The sequence below is a fragment of the Saccopteryx bilineata genome, chromosome 2, assembly GCF_036850765.1.
Source record: "Saccopteryx bilineata isolate mSacBil1 chromosome 2, mSacBil1_pri_phased_curated, whole genome shotgun sequence".
NCBI classification, from domain to species: Eukaryota; Metazoa; Chordata; class Mammalia; order Chiroptera; family Emballonuridae; genus Saccopteryx; species Saccopteryx bilineata.
Genome location: NC_089491.1, coordinates 256965619 through 256986541, shown reverse-complemented (window position 1 = coordinate 256986541; position 20923 = coordinate 256965619). Strand labels below are relative to the sequence as shown.

The 20923-nt window shown below is 50.6% G+C and overlaps 1 protein-coding gene across 1 annotated transcript; it reads right to left on the bottom strand.

Annotated features, from left to right (window-relative positions):
- Positions 1-6660: 6660 nt before the first annotated feature.
- SEC14L4 (SEC14 like lipid binding 4) lies at positions 6661-20501 on the bottom strand. Its single transcript, XM_066260153.1, has 12 exons — positions 20347-20501; positions 16214-16289; positions 14770-14813; positions 14434-14493; positions 14113-14301; positions 12550-12645; positions 12192-12252; positions 11157-11240; positions 10725-10831; positions 10514-10653; positions 10254-10423; positions 6661-9199 (listed from the first exon to the last, which is right to left on the bottom strand). The coding sequence occupies exons 1-12, from the start codon at positions 20398-20400 to the stop codon at positions 9087-9089; spliced, it is 1194 nt and encodes a 397-aa protein (XP_066116250.1). The 5' UTR covers positions 20401-20501; the 3' UTR covers positions 6661-9086.
- Between the last annotated feature and the right edge of the window lie 422 nt (positions 20502-20923).

The following is a 20923-nucleotide window of genomic DNA, read 5'->3' as shown; positions in this document are numbered from 1 at the left end:
ATCCAGCTGGGCCCTTGGCCCCCACTCCTGGGTGTGGCTTCAGGCTCCTCCCCCTTGGACAACTGTTGAATGGACATTACATAATTGGGATTAAGTGAGGTCCCATGTTTGGCGCTGGGACAGGTCTGAGGGGCAGGCAGGCATGTGAAGGCATGCAAGAGGTCTTGTGCCAGGTGGGAGCAGCTGAGAGGGAATGAGGCCGGCCTCCTGTGAACCCCCTTCAGGGTTTCCAGACCTTCAGGGACCACTATCCTGGAGAAGGGGGGATTTCAGGGGGCGTGCAAACTGCACCCTTTCTCTTCAAGCTTCAGTTTCCCCTGTGTCACTAATGAAGACACTCCGCATGTTGGGTTCTGCAAAAGTCACTACCCACCCAGCTCTGACAGGTAAAAATCAGGGACTTGGTCACGTTAGTAAACAGTTCATTTACTTTGTCTGGGTAGGAAACTCATGTCCTTTTGCAACAAGTATTCATATTTAAGAAGAGACAGGGTAGGGAAGAAGATAGAATTCAGGTGTCCTTGCTGATGCTACTTTTCCTGATGTGTTTTCAATTTTATCGTGCAGTGCTCGCCCAATACCTTCAACATGAGGAAAGGGTGAGCACCCTTCACCCTGTAGCCCTCTCTTCTCATCGCAGAGGTCTTGTCTAGAATCCCACATCCCCAGGGCTCTAAGGGGAAGGTGGGCATGTTGATGGCCTTGAGGCGCTGAACATGTTTCTTGGGATTTTAAACCCCTTGTCAGTGAGGGGCGTCCACTGTCTCTGCGAGGTGATGAGAATAGCCCATGGTTCCCCTGTCCTCTGGTTTCTGTCATGCTGATATTCTACCAATAGATGTGCGTGCAAGGCTTGGCCCTACTCCCCATTGGCCCATAAGACCTACCTTTTAAGATGACATCTCGGGGTGTCACTTGCCTCATTTATAGAATGGGGGTGGGGAGTCAATGCTTGTCCTATCCTCTTTACATAGTTGGAGGGAGGGTCTAATGAGACATATAGACTGTCAAGGGTCATGTATGTCAAAGGAATTATTCTCCTTCAGCCGTCAGAAGCTCCGAGACAGCAGAGGCCACATTGTCAATGACTGCCTATAAAGAAATCAGGATTGCATCAGCTTAAGACCACAGTGTGTCCATGTGGCCACATCTTCCAGGCCTGAGGGTTCAACATGGGCTGAAACCACCCACCCCTGGGCTAGCCTCAGCCCCAATAGCTGAGCTAGCATGAGCCACTCTGCTCATGGGCTCTCCCAGGTTCCCTACCCCTAGGGCATCTCGGATCTTCACCTCTGGGCTAACTCAGGGCCTCTATAGATCAACTGATGTGAGTTAGTGCTGGACACCTTCCTTGCTCTGCACTCCTGATAGAGTTGGGTCCAGAAGGAGAAGGAGGGGCCATCTCTGGCTATCTGCATCTCTCTGGGGTGCCTGCCATGCACACTCAGGAGCAGTTCAATAACTCTCCACACCCCTGTCCCTCCCCACTTTACATTCCAGCCTCTTTCTGCAAACTCTCAGTTGCTGTCTACACCCACTTCCTGCCAGACTGGCAGCTTGCAGAGATTGGGTTCCTTCACTGCCTTCTCATTTGCCCCTAATCCTGCCCGTTTCTCACCAGTCTCCTTTCTTGCCCTAATCCCTTTAATGTGAGGTACCCCACTTACTTCTGGGACCATCAGAGGCTGGGGAGGGTTTGGGGGTCCTCCCAGGAACTCTGGACCTTCATAGACACCCTTGACTGCTTTTCCTGACTCAGACCACAAACAGGCATAGAGAACCTACTGTGTGCTTGGATTATTATAGTCCAATAGAATTTTCTGTGAAGATGGAAATGCTGTCTATCAAGGCTGTCCTATTGGATAACTTTGGTAGCCACTAGTCATGTGTGAGATATGGTTAATGAGACTGAGGAACTCTAGTTTTAGTTGAATTAAATTTGATTAATGGACTTTAAATCACCCCCTGTGGCTTGTGGCTACCATATTGGACAGCAAGGATCTATTGCATCTACTGAAGGTTTATTACATGCCAGGCCTCATTGTAAGGGCATTACCTCATTTAAACCTCAGAACACCCCTGAGGTAGGTGCCCTCATAAAGCCCGTTTTACAGATAAACAGACTGAAGTACAGAGGAATTAATTAATTTAACCAGAGTTAAGCCCATGCAAAGCACCGTTCTGCTGTTGCACTGTTAGGACTATCGCACAGTCTCAGCTCCGGGAGCTTCCACCTTAATTAGGGAGAGGATCCAGGCACTGAGGTCTGATCCACAGAAGATGCAGATGGCATCTGAGCCAGACCTTGAAGGAAGGGAGAATGTTGATTAGTGGAGATCAGAGAAAAGGGCCTCCTAAGTGGAGGGGGTGGCATGAACAAAGTTGTGGAGGTGGGAAAGCGAACAGCCTGTGGAAGAAAGGACCAGGGATGTGAGAGTAAACAGGACAGATTCGGTCCCTGCCTGCATGGAGCTCACCGTCTCCCATTTGTTGAACATTCCTCTGTGCTGAAAGCATTATATCATTATCAAGCCAAACAGGTAGGGGTATCCCTATTTTATCGTCAAAGAAGTGGAAGGTCTGAGAGATTAAGAAACTTTTCTGATGCCACACAGCTAGTAAGTGGAGAGCCAGGATTTGAACCAAGCCTATCTGATTCTGGCACCATAGCCAAGCCCTGATTTCCCTTGGAGGGTTTAATATTGTACCTGGGGCATAGTAAATGTTCAATAAATGGTCTAAATCAGTGGTTGGAAAAATCATTAGTCAACAGAGCCAAATATCAACAATACAACAACTAAAATTTCTTCTGAGAGCCGAATTTTTTAAACTTAAACTATATAGGTAGGTACATTCCTTATCGAGGTAGCGCCCGCACGTGGTATCTTATGGAAGAGCCACACTCAAGGGGCCAAAGAGCCACATGTGGCTCGCGAGCCACAATTTGCCGACCAGGGGTCTAAATCATCTTCGTGTGTCCTGTAGGGCTGCAGGGTGTCTCCACGCCAGCAGAATTAATTTCCCTTCCCTGCAACAAAGGCCCTGGCCCCCACCCACAGAACACATCTTCTCCAAGTAAGTCTCCAGATTGATTATATGTAGCTCCTAGTTTGCCAATCTCTCAGGGGGCCATGGTGACAACCATGACAAAAGCAAACAACTGCAGGTTGGTAGACAGAGCCACCCACACCACACTGTGGAATCTCTCCTTCTAGGCTGTTACTAGGAAACGTGAGAGAGCTGCCACTCTGTCCCCAACGGCAGCACATTCCTGTCTGCCTTCCTCTCGGTGGCACGATTGCAGAGAGGGCCCAGCTGGACGAGTACAGAGAGGGCCCAGAGGGTGCGGGAACCTCAGAACCTTGCCAAAGGGGCGAGCATTACTGGGAAGGCGTGTGTGTGTGTGTGTGTGTGTGTGTGTGTGTGTGTGAGAGAGAGAGAGAGAGAGAGAGAGAGAGAGAGATGCGGGCTCAGACCACAGTAAGGTGAGGTGGGGGTGACCTTAAAAGGGGAGATGGAAAGGGAATTGGGGCACCTCACCAGAGTAAGTGTAATTCACATACTGTAAATTCACATTTCCTAAAGTGTACAACTCAGCAATTTTCAGTATATTCACAAGGTTGTGCAACCATCACCACCATCTAATTTTCATCACCTCCCCCCCAAAAAAAAACCCCATTAGCAGTCATTCCCCATTTCCTGCTCCTCTGCTTCAGTCTCTGGGAACTGCTAATCTACTTTCCATCTCTAGATTTTCCTACTCTGGATATTTCCTATGAAGAAAATCATACAGTATGTGATCTTTTGTGGCTAGCTTCTGTCACTTAGCATAAGTTTTTTTGTTTGTTTGTTTGTTTGTTTTTTGTTTTTTATATTTTTCTGAAGCTGGAAACGGGGAGAGACAGTCAGACTCCTGCATGTGCCCGACCGGAATCCACCCGGCACGCCCACCAGGGGGCGACGCTCTGCCCACCAGGGGGCGATGCTCTGCCCCTCCGGGGCGTCGCTCTTTTGCGACCAGAGCCACTCCAGCGCCTGGGGCAGAGGCCAAGGAGCCATCCCCAGCGCCCGGGCCATCCTTGCTCCAATGGAGCCTCACTGCGGGAGGGGAAGAGAGAGACAGAGAGGAAGGAGAGGGGGAGGGGTGGAGAAGCAGATGGGTGCTTCTCCTGTGTGCCCTGGCCAGGAATCGAACCCGGGACTTCTGCACGCCAGGCCGATGCTCTACCACTGAGCCAACTGGCCAGGGCTACTTAGCATAAGTTTTCAAGGTTCATCCATGTTGTAGCAGGTATCAGTACTTCATTCCTTTTTATGGGTGAATAATATTCTTTTGTATGGATGTACCACATTTTGTTTATCCATTTATCACTTGATGGACATTTGAGTTGTTTCCACTTTTTGGCTATTGTGAATAACGCTGTGATAGACATTTTTTGTACAAGTTTTTGGGCAAACATATGTTTTCAGTTCTTTTGTGTGTATCCTTATGAGATTTGCTACGTCATATAGTCATTCAATGTTTATCTTTTTGAGGAACAGCCACACTGTTTTCCAAAGAAGCTGCACCATTTTACATTCCCACTAGCAATGTGTGAGGGTCCTAATTTCTTCATACCTTAACCAACATTTATTTTCTGTTTTCTTTTTAAAATTATTATGGCCTTCTTAATAGGATGATTATGAATTGGTGAATTCAGGTCTCTGGGTGAAACTGGATTAGGCGTGTTGTGGCCAGGCCATAGAGGGCCTTGTAAGTCACCAATGAGGCTGATCTTTCATGGGGATCAGTGAGGGGCTTATGCAGGGAGTAGTGTGATCAGATTTTCATTTCAGAAAGATTTTCCTGGCTGCCTGTGGAGTCAGGACAAAAAAGGAATAGGAATGGGCACAGGGGGACTCATGGACTCCTTTCTAATAATCCAAGGTGGAGGCTCTGATTGGCGTAGTGCACTTGGGGAAGAAGATGGGGCCCAGAAGTATTTAGAACGCAAACCAGCAAATGGCAGAGCCAGGATCTGAACACAGGTCGGACCACCATTTTCAGCCGCACCAGATGGCCCCATAAAGAGCCTTGGCCTGGTGAACTTGGCCTATGGAACCTCAACTCACTGGCAAAGCTGCCCTTCATGAGCCAGATGCTGGAGGTTGGGGGTTGTTTCTGTTTCACAAGACAGAGGCACAGCTGGCCCAACGGCGCTCCCTAGTGGCTGATGATGGAAGTCACCTGAGGGCCGCTCAGCTCAGGCCTGGCACAGGGGCCTCCTCTGAAGTCACCAAGTGTGAAGTATGAAGGGGCCCATCTAGTGTGCTCATTAAGCTCTTGTGCTGTCTGGATACATGGACCCAGGTTCACATCTGACCTCCTTCTCCCTGTGTGTGACGTGACAAGCTTCTTCCTGCTGTGATCCTCGCTCTCCTCATCTGTAAACTGGCAATGTTGCTTCCCACTTCAGCTCAGGCCTGGTGCACAGTAGGTGTGTAGTGGAGCTGGCACTGTCGCATCCCATCAAGAGGCACAGATGTCTGAGCAGCTTTCTACAGACTCTGGGTCTTCCCCCCACCCCAGAGCCTCTGGCTCTGACCCACTCTGTGCTTCTTGTCCCAGTCTGGCCCTCCCTGGCAAAGTCCACTTGCCCTCTCATTCCCTGAGAGGGAGGGTAGGGACACTGCTGGCAGCAAACCTGGGTGCTGGTTCCACCTCTGCCACTGGACACTTCCCCTTGTGAGTCTGTTCCCTGGCCCATAAAATGGGGCTATAATTCCTGTCTCCTTCAGGGTTGCATATAAAGGTGCTATGCAAACTATTGAGTGCTGTGGCCATGCTGTGCTGTTAAAGACCTGCTCTGGGCAGCTGTGACTGTCCCACAGTGGTGTCCCCTCTGGACTGGGCTCTTAGCAGGTGAGCTGGACTGGGGTGGGGGTTTGGGGGGCAGGGGAACCCCCTCATCCCCTGCCTTCCCTGGAAGGTTGGAGCTTTCCAGTGAGGAAAGGGGCCAGGAAGCACAGGCCCTGCCTCCATTCCTCTGGACAGGTTGGCCGGGTATTTCCAAACACCTCATTTTGAGCAAGAGTTTTGATCTGTGGCCTCTTGCCAAGATTTTGTTATTCTTTTCTGACAAACACCAGACTCTGTTTCGTAACCAGCATTATAAAATGGTTTTATTAACAACTAAATATACTTAGTTGTTCACAAACAACAAACATCAGTCGGCTGTTACCAGTGTCACCAAAGAGCCTGCCTGGCTTTCCTCCAGCCTCAAGCACCCCACAGCCTCCCTCACCCCATTTCTTAATCTGGAAGGTTTGGACACACCTGGCCACCCCCACACAGGCTTCAGCTCTCCCTTCAGGGTCCCTACCTTGGACAAAGCCCATCTGATCCCCCATTGGGCTTCTTTGCTGGATGTTCCCTCAGAATTTGGCTCCTATCCCTCCAAGCACACGTGGTGATGACATGCTCACTTGATAATAGACCATCGGAGTCACTTCTGCCTCTCTCAATGCGGGCAACCTTCCTGCTAGCAGGGTGTGGCCAGCCCAGCACCCTGCTGTCCCCAGGGCCTGCCGTGCCTGGCGCTGGACAGATACTCAACAAATGTTGATGAATAAATGGATAAAAAGACAAACTTTGGGCCAACCAGCCCCTCTCTGAGCAACTTTCTTTTTTTTTTTAAGTGACATTGTTAAGAATCAAAGTTAGGGTTGCTGAAAACATGTGCCCTGTGCAGCTCCCAAAGTGCCCCTCCCCATCTCGCCAGGTAGGAGATCTTCTCACCTCTGCAGGTGACTGCTGCCCTCACTGCTTAGCAGGACGCGTGCTTTGCCAGCATTTGGATTCAGAATTGCCAGAGCTGCACCTAACCCCCTTGTCATAGCCATATTTGTGTAAATTCTCTGTGATCAGAGAGCTTCAGAAAACCCTTGCGACCTGCAAGGAAAACAGATGAGGCTCTGCTGACCATGGGAAATGGGCTGTGGCTGGTTAGAAAGGCAAGGGTCAGGGTTCAAGTCCATAAACCCTTTGCAGAAGTCAGGCATTGTGAACCTTTGTCATATCAACAGGTGGGCCCCGCAAAATCTGGTAAAGTGTGACTCCAACCCCAGTCAGTGTGCCCTCCATAGCCTGCCAAGGGCAGCGGGAACCAGCTCTGGGATGTTCAAGGGCCTCAGGGTTCTCCAGCTATGACCACATTTGGGGAGGCTACACAGAGGGTGACCACACAGTGCTACAGGGGTGGTGGAAAATCCTGCCACGTCTGGACACGGGAGCAGCCCTGGAACACGGATGGCCTGTGATTTCTGCCTGACAGCCAGCCCCAGGCCATCTCCTTGATGCTGGCACAGCAGTTCTTTTCTCGCCAAACTACTCAAACACTGTTAGACAAGGAGTGTCTCTCAGCACTGGCTTTGGGTGTTTCATTTCATTTAGTCAGTGTGTTTTTTATAGCATATCAGAGCCCCTGTTCAGACTCTGTGTGCTAAACCACGAATGATGGTGCTCCGGCCACAGATGGGGAGCTTGGGGGTTCCAAAGAGCTCACATGGCTCACCTGAAGATCCCTACCTTCCCAAATCTCATTGTTTTCTTGCTAAAAATTGGCCTGGGACATCTAGAAATCTCCTATGAACTGCAGGAAATGAAACCAAAGAATTTAAGGGTGGGAAAGGGGCCAGAGCCTGGCTTCTTGGTTGCAAAGCACCAGGATCATGGTGGCATCTGTTGGGGTTTCCGGCATTCTGGGCCTCGGCAGCTAGGATGCTAATGCTTTGTAAGGAGAATGCTTTTATAGGGACATTGAACCACTGACTCCTGAGGACATCATTTGGGTGGACAACACTCTTTTCCTCTGGGGGATAGCAGTATAGAAGCCCAAACAAGGAGCTCATAGGCAGAGATCTGAAGCCAAAGGCCAAGCCACCCAGGGCCAGGTCTTCAGAAATATTGGTGGCCACTGGCCTGGCCCAGCCACAAGGTGGGAGACAAGGTGAGGAGGGGGCAGGGTAGCACAGCCTGGACTCCCCAGACCTCATTCAATAATGGCGTTATTGCCATCTGGAATCAACCCGCAGAGCGACATCCAGCTTGGTGGCTTCCTCAGTTAATCAACAGCAAGTTCTGTTCTGCTAGGTGCAGTCTACCCAGCGGAGCAGATGGCAGTCCCAACTGTGGGCTGTGAGTACCAGGATAGCCAGTTTTTGAGAAATAGAAGCCATCACTGGCCAGCTGCTGGGTTGCATGGTGGGGCCAGGTGTTGACAGCCAGCCTTCAGCTGTCTCCTTAGGGAGACACAGAAATGGAGGAAAAGCTGAATGTTCTTCAAGAAGCAAGTCAGAGCCTAAGATGAGTGCTCTGGGATGGCAGCTCCACTCTCTGTACCCCAGCACGGTCAACCTTGCTCTAGCTCTGCTTTGGTTCTGGCCCACTCTGAGAGAGAAAGAGCCCAAGGTAAATGTCAGCTGGGTCACAGCAGGTTGAAAGGGGGGTGTCACTGGAAGTCCCCTGGAGACTCAGTCTTCACCCATTCAGCGCTGTGTAAGGCTGAACACGGCCTCTTCTCCTGGTGGTTATCCCTGCTGGGTCTCGCTCTTCATTTCTGATTTTTCCTTCATGACAACAACCCTGCTGAACCCCTTCATGTGGAGAATTCAGCCTCCCTGCTGTTAGGACCTGATGGTGTGGGCCTAGGGCTCAAGCCCCCAAGCCTGGATGCCAGGTGCGGGTGAGTCCTGGGACAGTGGACCTTGTCAGGAGTGACTGAGGGCGGCTCTGTGGGCAGGATCTTCCCCAGTGGGTGCTGGTTTATCCTTGGGGTTCTCATTCTCATTTTTTGTGAACAGGGGATAAGATGCTTATTTGAATTCTCAGGGTGGCCTACTCATTGGGTGTCCCCTTCCTGCTTGGTCACTGTGCCAGGTGGGCCCATGAGGAGCTGAGATAGCAATGTGGGGGGAATACTCTCTGTGGTTGCATCCAGCAGCATTTTGCCTGCGAGATCAGGGGACAGGAAGTGGCGTGTGAAGGGGGTTGGAGAACGCAGGCACAGAGGCAGCCAAGGTCTTCATTGTGCTGGAGATAGTTTCACCTAGAGTTCCTGAATTTTCTCCTGGGAGGCCTTGTCCGGGAGCAGCACCTCCACAGTGTAGCTGACCTTCTTGGCATGCATCAGGCTGTAGGTGTTGTCAAAGCGCAGGACATCTGCAAGGACAGAGATATAACCAGGCAACTCCAGCCTGGCCCATCTGCATACCTGGTGCTCTTGGAACCGGCCCCTAGGACTGTGGGTAGAGCTGAAGGGTCGGCCACTGCCCAGCCCTCCACCCATTGCCCACAGCCATCTCTTTGAATGAAGCTTGCACTCATTAAACAGCCCTTCCTCGGTGCCAAGCATTCTTCAGTACTCACAGCTCCCTGAATCCTCAAAGCAGACCCATGAAGGGTACCATCATCTGCATTGTGTGAATGAGGAAACTGAGGCTTAAAGAGGTTGATACGACTTACTGAGAATTACAGAACAAGCAAGGGGAGGGAGGGAGATTCCCTTATCCTGATGCTCCAACCCAGAGAGAAGCCCTGCTTGCCCCAGAAGAGAGGGCTGAGCTCTGTAAGCCACTTTTTCCTCATGCCTTTCATAGAGGGCATGTCCTTCAAGGCCAAAGGCCAGTGCGGACTCTGGGACATGAAGAGTCATCTTGTTTCTGTTTCCACTCTAAAGCATTGCAAAAAATCACCCTCTTTCTCCAGAGGATATCATCTTGGGTCCCCCTTTGCCTAGCCCTGTTCCCGATAGAGGTGTCTCTGAGCAGCACTGCTTCTGATAAAACTGACCAAACTCTAACTAGCCTGGGCAGACTGGGAAGAAAGGATAAACACTGGAAGTATTAGCTCTTCAGGAATCCCAGAGTGGAGTGGTCCAGGCACTGGGGCGGTGTGGGACCCCTGAAGCTACTCTCATGCTGTTTCCTTACCTGTCTCTTAGCCTGTCCACAGTGTGGAGCCTTCCCAGCCTGTGTGAACCCCAATCTCTACAATGTGTCTCTGCCCTTGTACCCACACTGTGGCCACTCGTCAGATCCAGCACCATGAGCCAATTCCCCTGGTGCCTGTGGGATCTAGGAGTTTGTACAGGCCCGGCACCCTCCCTGAGAGCTGCAAATAAAAGGCCAAGAGAGAAGCCAGACCGACAATACACGTCAGCTCATCTCTTTGCTAGGAGGAAGAAAACAACTCTAGAGAACCCGACAGCTCTTACAGACGCCAGCCTTGGGGCAGGTGAGGCTCCCATCCTCGGGCACCAGGTGGGCGTTGTAGCGCTCGCTGGGTAGCACCTCCGTCATCTCCCCTACTCGCTGCCGCTCTCCCTTCTTGGTCTTCAGGAAAACTCCGAAACCAATGTCCGCTCCATCTGATGCAAACTGCCACCTGCAGGGGACAGGGTCCCACTGATCTCCCCCTGTCTGGGCTCCAGGTTTCTCCCAGTGGTGCCCAGGTGGGAATGGTCACCATACCTACCTGAGCACACAACCAGGGATCAGAATCTCATTATCCACCTGCAGGGAGGAGCCGCGGCCCACGGTCACCGTGTGCTCATACTGCATCCTCACCTGCTTGTGCAGGTGGTAGCTCTTGGGCACCTCACCTCCATAGTTGATCTGTGGGTGAGGGTGGGTGAGCGGGACCAAAACCATTACCCCTCCCTCCCCATCCTCTGGGCACCACATACCTTGGTCAGGCACTTGGGATTGCCATCTGGGTCAGTCATGGTCCCCCCAAACTCCATGGGCACCTGGTCAGGGCTGATGAACTTTGACAGTTCCTGCTTCCAGTTGCCTATGGGAATAAGACAGGGGCTCTGTGGGGGCTCAGGGATGCTTGAAAGAAGGCAGAGGGGCCAAGCCCTGGGAGGGGACCTGATGTGTCTTTGGTTTGTTCCCTTGGGTGCCTAGTCATGAGAGCATTCAAGAGCTTTTCACAGTCACCCTGGTTGGGGTCTAAGGCCTAAAACCTTGGCTAAGTGTGTGAAGGCTGATGGAGTCAAGACAAGATCAAGCCTGGGTAAAGAGGATGAGCCAGGAAGAAATGGTGCCTTTAGCACTGACCTCTCCTTCTTAGGCAGATAGGGTGATGGGCACAGCCAAGAGGCCATATCACTCACCTCCCAGAATCACTACCTTCTTCCGAGTCTCCTCACTCATGAACGGCTTGACCAAGTTGAAGGCCACAGGGAACAGCTTGGGAGCTGAAACACATGAAACTCCCTTGGGAAGCTGGACCAGAGAAGACTTGGATATATAAAGTCACACTCAAGGGCATGTGCTAGACAGGAATTAGACAGATCTAGATCCTGACTTTTCTGCTGTGTGACTTTCAACTAGTCACTCACCCTCTCTGAGTGTTAGGGTTCTTAACTATAACTATAAAATGGAGATTCAATTTAACAGTGTATGCATAACACTTGGCATAGTGCCTGGCTCTCAGTAAATGGTTGCCTTCCTTGTTCAGCTGTACGACTTTAGCTGTGTTGAGTCCCCAGTGTGCCTCTTCCTTTTCACTCTCAAGGTTTTCCCAGAATCCTCTTGGATGCAAGTAGGTGGGGCATCTGCTTTAGATCTCATGTCCCACCTAAATCACTCACACTTAATTGGAACTTTCTGTGGGCTAAGCCCTGTACTACACCTTCTCCACAGACTGTCTCATTTAGCCTTACAGCTTTCTTATGGGAAACGTGCTATTGCATCCCCATTTTACTGAATGGGAAAACTGAGGCTCTCTGAGGTTCAACAGATTTGCTCAAAGCCACAGAGCTAGCTAGATTAGAAGTCAGATCATCGACCCAGAGCACGAGCAGTAACCCTCCCACAATACAGCTGTCACAGATAGGGGACCATTCCTGCCCAAAATGTATCCACCAACCTGTGTGGTCCATGGACCATCTGTTATCAGTCCACACCCAGTTAAGTAAAGACAATACAGCAAACATTTAGAAACTTATAACTTATTTGACACTGTTGTACAGGCTTTTGTATATTCCAAAATTATTAGTGTGTGAAGGACTGAGCTAAACACACATACACACACCAAAAAAACAAATAAAACAACAAGAACCCATTCTTCACAAAGGATGGTTTAAGAAGCCCTGAACTCAGTGGCATATCCACTGCCCATCCCCCACTGCCCAAATAATCCTCACCTCGAACAACAATTAAATTCTTCAGTGTCTCAGGATAATTTGCGTCCAGGATGGCAAAAAACTGAGGAGTCAAGAAGAGACCAGTTGAGGCAATGCTCCAACATCCCTGCCTGGATTTGGCTTCTGAGTCTGCTGAGACAAGAGCCCCCACCCTCCTACTCTCCACCCCACCCAGTCTTCCCATGAGCATGTAACTCCATCCTCTGTGATACTCTTGCTTCTCTTTCTTCTTGCAGGGGGTGCCCCAGGCCAGCTTCACTGATGCCCTATGGGATCCCTGAGTGTTTCCCTCCTCCATGGACTGAAGCCGGTGTGGGCAGTGGCTCCCTATTGGCCTTGAGCCAGCTGCTTACCTTACCTGCTGGTAGACCTCCACAGCTGGCTTCCACAGGTGTTTCAGGCTCAGCCCCTCCATGTCAGCCACCATATTCATTGTCTCGATCTTCCTGCCTAGCTGTGTGGGACAGAGCAGGTATATATAGGTCAGATAAACAGCTCCAGCTGGGAGATACCGGCCAGAGAGACCTGAGCACAGCTCCTACCTTCCTGCTACCCTACCCTTGGCTGCCCACAGTGTTTTCTAAACAGATGCACCGGTCTAAGGTCTGAGAAGATGCTGCATTGAAGCCCTGGTATGGTAGCCCTTATCACAGTACTTATTCAACACTATTGCCTGGAACTACTTAGCCATGGAATAAATCATTGTTCTTTATTCATTAGGCATCTTTAGATACAATAGTATATGACATTGGCCAGTGTCTGCAGTCCCACAGCTGTGTCCAAGCCAGAGCTACACTGTTGGCAGGCTGTGTGGCCTTTAGTCGGTTTTTAACCCCCTCTGGGCCTTACTTTGTTTCTGAAAAGTGGGAATAATTCCAGACTCTGATAGAGTTGCTGTGAGGACTCAATAAGCCCAGTGCCTGATACACGGCTGGTCTCTGGTAAATATTAACAAATATTGTTAGCAGTATTGTCACTACCCTAATTGTCAGCTTTAATTGAAACATCCATGCCACAGAAGACACTGTTTTGGCCCTTTAACATCAGCCATCCTGTCTGAGAGACATGCATCTATTCATACTAGGCACTAAATGCAGCGCTTTGCAATTCTCTCAGACTAGTCACAGATTTCTGTGGAGATGTTTTGTGTCTAGCACTGTGCCACATGCTGGAGACACAGGCCCTGTCCATGTCATTTGGAGTCAGCCATTCACCAGATCACCCCACAGTGATATAACAGCTCTCAGGGGAGGGGGGGTCTTCTTCTTAAGCTCATTAGACACTTAGATTCAAAAAACCCAACAAGGCATTAGATTCACCCTGAGGACTACAGGCCAGGAAATAGTCAGGGGCAAAAAGATCTGCAAAGGTGGGTGTGGATCCTTCTTGGCTTAGAAGCCCCATGTCCCACAGGGCTTTTTGAAGTAACTCTATAGTGGCTTCTAGAACCCATAGGATATGTCCAGCTTTCAGAATTACTGCTCTCAGGGACACCCAAAGTAGTGGCTTTCCCATTAGGTGATTATGATTATGCAATTTACAATCACAGGATGTCTTTTCCATAAGCAAAGTTGACCACCAACTTTTCCCAGGGTTTCTGGGAGACAGAAGAAGAGCATTTGCTGCACCCAAGGTCAGCATCTCACTTAAGGTCAGAGAAGAGGGAAAAGGGTCTTGGTGACTCTTGGCTCATGCTAGCAGATTGTGCCAGGCACATGTTAGATGCTTGTGAATGGGTGACTGCAGGAAAAGCCACGGTACACCACAGCCTGGAGCGCTGAAGGCTGGGCCGAAGCAGGGGCAGGGTGGGTGTCTCCCCTTCCTGGTCCTGGTGCCACCTTTCAGATAGACTGGGCCTAACATGACCTCTGCCCTGCACCTCATTCCCCAGCACTTCCTAACCCCAGCTCCTGTCACTCACCTTCTGAGTCTGCTGCTCACACTCCCGCAAAAGCAGCTCACAGGCCCTGATACGTCTCCGCAGCAGCTCCTGCTTGGAGGCTGACAGGAGGAGACCCTTGGGATCAAGGTTTCCGATGATTTCGAACCACACAGGGCAGCCTTCATAGTCGTAGCCACATAGACCACCCGAGTCATACCGCTGGATCACCTGGGGTGAGGTCCTGACTCAAACCAATCCGCTAAGCCATGTTCCTGCTCCATCAGGTGGCTGGACATGGTGGTTGAGGGGGGGATGAGGTGGGGCTTATCAAATGGTTGAGGGATGCTGTGTGGGGCTCACCTCTGAGGGCTGCCATGTGAAGATGTTGTCCAGGTCATATTGCTTCCGGAACTCCATGTGCTGGGGAGACATGGCGGGACCTGAAGACTGTCTGCCCCAAAGGTCCCTCTGCCTGCAGCCACCAAGATCCTGCCAAAGCATCCCCTGGCTCTCCTGACATTGAATTGGGGATGGGGACACCAGGAGGAGGACTGTGGGGGACCTGGGTCTGACAGAGAAAGGGATTGAGGAGTAAGGAGGAAGAAACATGACAAACGGCAAAGGTTCCCACCCTTTGTCACTAATCCTTGGGGTATAGTGTGCCGGAGGCATAAGCTCATAAGAATGGGGCCTCACCTTCCTGAGCATGTCCTCAGATTTCTTCAGGTCAAATTTCTGAGCTGCAATAAGAGTTAAGGTAAAAGGAGGCTTGACGCCAGATCTGCAACAAACCATTCTCTGAGAACTTGTGAGAAAATTGTGGAGTACCCCCTGAGTTTTCCTGACACCCCAAGGATACATTGGGGGTCTGGAAAGGTTGTTAAAATGCAATGATCTTTAATTCTCTAGAAGACTTTGCAAGGCCCTTGATTTCAGTTTCCAGGCCTTTTAAAACTGTTTGTTCTAAAGGCTGATCAAGCCTGTGATATTTGACATACCTCTGGGAACAGGATTTCCCTGATGTGGGTAGTACGGAGCATGCCCTTTGGATTCAGGCCGACTTGGACTTGCAGTCCAGTTTTGTCTTCTTTTTTTTTTTTTTTTTTTTTTTTTTTTGCTGTGCAACCTTGAGCAAGTTGCTTAACTTCTCTGAGCCTTAGTTTTTTACTCTGTTAAATGGGAATAACATCTTTTTCAGTTATTCAAAGGATGGCATGAGAAAAAGTGCTTGGCACCTTGGCCCATTACCTGGTTTGCAGTTAGTTCTCAATAAATGATAGCTATTATTGTGTTTACTTATTTTGAAGAAATAAACGCACTTTAATTGAAAACATAATACTTGCTCTATTTTAGAAATGCCTTGACTGTTGCTTTCAGAGATCACTGATTCACTGAGGAATTCATCCTGTGAAGGACCTTCGATAAGATCCAGGGTCAGAGATTTTCAAATGGAAGGGGCCTGAGATGCTACCAGGCTTTCTCTGCCCTGATCATGACACACTTCCAGAAAAAAACCACCAGGGCCACCAGCTCTGTCTTGATTATCAAGTTCAAAATCCATTCCATGGGGTGTGCTGAGTTGAAATAAAATTTCCCCTAAGCCTTGGAGTGGTTTCTGTTATTATAATCTTTTTATACTGTTTCAGCAATTCCTAGAAAAAAACTTCTCCCCTTTTAATTACAACCATTTCCCTAAGTGTTTGCTAGGCACCAGCTTGCTGCCAGGTTTTCTAAGGGGATGGCATAGCTTTGTCTTCGAGGAACTGCAGATAGACCCAAATGCGTGTCTAAAAGGACATGTTCAGCGATATCTGACTTAAGGCCCAGCCAGGCCTGTCGTCCTGAAAACTTCCCAGATATTAACTCTAACCTCACCTCGATCCCATGCCCACCCAGTGCCAGTCACTATACCCTCGCATTGAACACTCACAACAGCCAGTGGGGAGGTGCCTCATCCCAAATTTGCAGATGAAGAAACAGAGTCTCAGTGGGGTTTTTGTGCCATGCCAATTGGAAGGGGAGCTCAGATTTTAACCCAAATAGGACTGATTCCAGAGCCCGCGTTTTTTACCACTTTGTGACTCTGTCCCCAAACTCTCCCACACCCTCTCCTGAGACCCTCCGATCCCACCAGCCTCACCTCGCAGCCAGCGCAGGAGGAAGTAGTCATCAGTTTTGGGCATAGTAGGCAGTAGGTCCTGGAGGTTGTCCCGGAACTGAGGAGGGGATATGATTGTCAGAGGGGTTCTAATCACCCCCAGGGTCCCCATCCCCACCCCCAATCCTTCCTACCCTCAGTCAACCAGTCAGCCCTGCTCAGGGACCCTGCAGTCAGGGACTGCACAGTTGGCAACAGCTACTTGGACCGTTTTACTACCTAGGGATGGGTCACACCCGCCCCTCCACCTCACCATGGCAGGAAGAGTTGTGTCCTTCTCAAACTTTGGGGGATCTCTACCCCCAAAGACCTACCTTCATCCTATCCATCTGAGGCAGGATACTACCATCCCTATTTTTGCAAAGATCCCTAGTGAATTCAATTCAGACCAATCAGAACATTTTTGGAACACTATCCCTGATACTACATCTTGAGGGTTAAGATTGAAGCAAGTTACTTAACCTCTCTAAGCCTCAGTTTCCTCATTTGTGAAGTGGGGATAATGGTAAACTTGTGCCAATTAAAGAATTGTGAACAAGTAAAGCACAGTGTCAGGTCTGGCTTACAGCAGGTGCCACATACATGTGGGTGCTCAGCAAACATGGACTGCCCGCATTCCTGGACAGTAGAGTCTTTGTGGAAACAACCCCTGGCAAAAATCAGTGGAGAGGGACTGAAAGAGAAGCCAAGGCTACCTCATCCAGGCACCGTCAGGCCTGGGCAGCTGACCCTCGGGTCTTTCCTTACCAGCAGAGTTTGGGTTTGGAACTGAGACTCAAGTGTGAGACAGAGAGGAGACCCCAGTTCCATGGGGATGAAGGGAGCTGAAGACAAAGCCTGGAGGCTTGGGTGTGCAGGGTAACCTGTGACTGAGAATTTGGGATTAAAAACAGATGCCAGCAGAGCCCCAGGAAGCTGTCCTGATGCAAACCATCCACCAAACCATTTTTAGCTTTATGGATGATGTCTAAAATAAGAATGCGTTCATGTATTGCTCTCATAATTAAAAATGAGATCAGCTTAAACATCTCCATTGTTAATAACATGATCAACAACAGCATCTGCTATAACAGGGGTCGGGAACCTTTTTGGCTGAGAGAGCCATGATAGCCACATCTTTTAAAATGTAATTCCGTGAGAGTCATACAACAACCCATGTACGTTATGCATTATCCAATAAAAATTTGGTGTTGGGCCTGACCAGGTGGTGGCGCAGTGGATAGAGTGTCAGACTGGGATGTCGAGGACCCAGGTTTGAGACCCCGAGGTCGCCAGCTTGAGCGCCAGCTCATCTGGTTTGAGCACAAGCCTACCAGCTTGAACCCAAGGTCGCTGGGTCCAACAAGGGGTTACTCGGTCTGCTGAAGGCCCACGGTCAAGGCACATATGAGAAAGCAATCAATGAACAAAGGTGTTGCAACGCGCAATGAAAAACTAATGATTGATGCTTCTCATCTCTCTCCATTCCTGTCTGTCGTCTGTCCCTGTCTATCCCTCTCTCTGACTCACTCTCTGTCTCTGTAAAAAATAAATAAATAAAGACTTAAAAAAAAATTGGTGTTGGCCCAGAGGACAGCTGTGATTGGCTCCAGCCACCTGCAACCATGAACATGAGCAGTAGGAAATGAATAGATTGTAATACATGAGAATTTTTTTTTTTTTGTATTTTTCTGAAGTTGGAAACGTGGAGGCAATCAGACAGACTCCCGCATGCGCCCGACCGGGATCCACAGATGGGCGATGCTCTGCCCATCTGGGGCGTTGCTCTGTTGCAACCAGAGCCATTCTAGCACCTGAGGCAGAAGCCATAGAGCCATCCTCAGTGCCTGGGCCAACTTTGCTCCAGTGGAGCCTTGGCTGCAGGAGGGGAAGAGAGAGACAGAGAGGAAGGAGAGGGGGAGGGGTGGAGAAGCAGATGGGCGTTTCTCCTGTGTGCCCTGGTCAGGAATCGAACCCGGGACTCCTACACGCCAGGCCGATGCTCTACCACTGAGCCAACCAGCCAGGGCCAGAATTTTTTATATTTTTAACATTATTTTTTTTATTAAAGATTTGTCTGTGAGCCATAGGTTCCCGACCCCTGTGCTATAATAATCCCTAGGTGAGATGGGCACTGGGGATGGAACTTTTTGAACGCTGAACAGCTGTAGCCTCTGGGCTCTGAAAGAAGTTTCTTCAGGGAGGGGGACAATACCATGTGAGAAATGATAACTCCACACCCCTCAGCCCCTCCAGATTACCAGATTCCCTCTTTTGAACCTCAGGATGTGCCCTGTAGCAGGAAGAGCAAAGATCACATCCCAGCTTTGCAGATGAGGAAACTGAGGCTGGGGCGGAAAAGGGGGAAGGGTCTTCCCCAGGGTCAGGAGGAGTCTGCATCTTCCACTCTCAAGGCAGGCCACTCCACCTTTGGACCTCATGTCAAGTAAAAGAGAAAGCCACTAAGTGGGTGCTGGGAAGGGTCTGGAGCAACATGGAGAAAAATCTTATGATTCAGCCAAGTGGAGAAAGTAGCATCTGGTGGTGGGACCACACAGGCCGAAACTAGGTTTAAAAAAAGCTAGAAGGAGGCCCTGGCCGGTTGGCTCAGCGGTAGAGCGTCGGCCTAGCGTGCGGAGGACCCGGGTTCGATTCCCGGCCAGGGCACACAGGAGAAGCGCCCATTTGCTTCTCCACCCCTCCGCCGCGCTTTCCTCTCTGTCTCTCTCTTCCCCTCCCGCAGCCAAGGCTCCATTGGAGCAGAGATGGCCCGGGCGCTGGGCATGGCTCTGTGGCCTCTGCCTCAGGCGCTAGAGTGGCTCTGGTCGCAATATGGCGACGCCCAGGATGGGCAGAGCATCGCCCCCTGGGGGGCAGAGCACCGCCCCTGGTGGGCGGGCCGGGTGGATCCCGGTCGGGCGCATGCGGGAGTCTGTCTGACTGTCTCTCCCTGTTTCCAGCTTCAGAAAAATGAAAAAAAAAAAAAAAAAAGCTAGAAGGAAACGCTTCTGGCATGGTTGTCTAGAATTCTGTGATCATGGATGGCTTCTCCCACTTCTTTCTACTTTTCTTTTTATCTCTAATTTTAAAAGTAGTATCCCTTTTTAAAAAATAAGAATAAACTCTTTCTACATTGTTTAAAGTAATTTGGCCCACAGGCATCGCCATCATAATCCACCCTCAAAGGCCAGGTGTCTGGTTCCTCCTAGAAGCCTGGCGTCTGGGGCTTCTCTGGGGCCCCTGCCAATGGGGTAAGGGGAGGGTTTGCCAAGGGACACTCTTTTTTTCATTTGAGGACCCTCCCTTCATCTGGGACCCTTTGCTTCTGGAACCTCCTTCTTTTCCTAGGAATTTTCCCAGGGACCCCATCATTCACTTGGGACCCCTCTCTCCTTCACTAGGAATTCACTCAGAATCCTGCTCCTGCACCAGCAGTCCTCATCTCTCTCTGAAGGACCCTCAGGTGCCCAGGGAGGGAAGGGGCCTCAACAGAAATCATTCTCCACAAGTCCGAAGCTGCCCTTACACAGGCCCAAAGTGCAAGCCAGGGCTGTGACCCTCCCCTTTTCCCCAACCTGAAGTTACAGTTTCCAGCCCCAGGCCATCTGCAAACTGCATTAATGCTGTGGCACCTAAGACTTGGATGTTATTCCTGTTCCCCACGGCCATGATGCTCCCAGTTGTGGCCTACCAAGCTGTCTTGAAATCATCCCAAACTCCTCTGTTCCCCTTTAATGAAAACATTGACAATAAGGAGACAGTTTAGGTCCCTGGGAGTCAGAAAGGCACAAAGAGAAACCAAACAAACATTGCAATCTGGGAGGGAAATCTGGAAGCCAATTTGTCCAAGGCATCCCAGAATTCGGGATGGCAGCCTCCCCCCTTATCCTGCCCGCCTCCCCCGCCAACCAGGGCAGAAGTGGAAAGCTGGCTTAGGTTCCAGCGCCGCCCAGAGAAAGGCTCCTGCCCTATCCTGTACACAGCTGCCTGCCTGAGCAACTGGGCTTGGGAGCCAGCGGCTGGACAAAAGCGCTCTTCAGGGTTCCCTTTCCCCTCCCTACAACAGGGGCTCCAGCCCCGGTGGTTAGCGTCAGCTCAGCTCCTCCCCAAGCTTCCTGGCCCTCGAAGACACTCACCCTGGCCAGTGTCTCCTGCTGCTGGGGACTCAGGTCCCCGACTCGGCCGCTCATGGTGCTTGTGGGTGCCTGGTTTTGCAGCTCATGGTCCTCTTGGACTCCTGGTTTTGCCTGGCAGGTCAGATGTGGGTCCCACCCTCCTGGGAGAGCTGCGGTCTCGCCCCGCCCTGTCCCGCTGCTGATTTCTCCTCCCCTCCAGGGATTTTGCCAGGTCAGTCACCAGGACACACCCTAACAGGGCAAGGACGTGACCACCCCCAGAGGGGTCCCAGAGAAGACTTCAGGGGGAGGTGGAGTGGAGGGGTGAGAGGAGGGAGGATAGTGGCAGCAAGTGCTCCCCACCTCCAGACCTCTTCATTCCAGGGGCTACTACAGGTTCCCACATGGCAGTGAAGGGGAGGGCATAAAAAACACGGGGAAGTTTCAGGGAACACCAAGATTCCCTTCCAGCAAAATGGAGGAACTTTTTACAAACTTGATTCAGCCTTCTAGGTGGCCCCCAGGCCCTTCCTCCCAAGGGGCCCCCAACCCCTTTCCCCTGACTTTGAACACAGGCTGCACCCTGTCAGTGTTCATT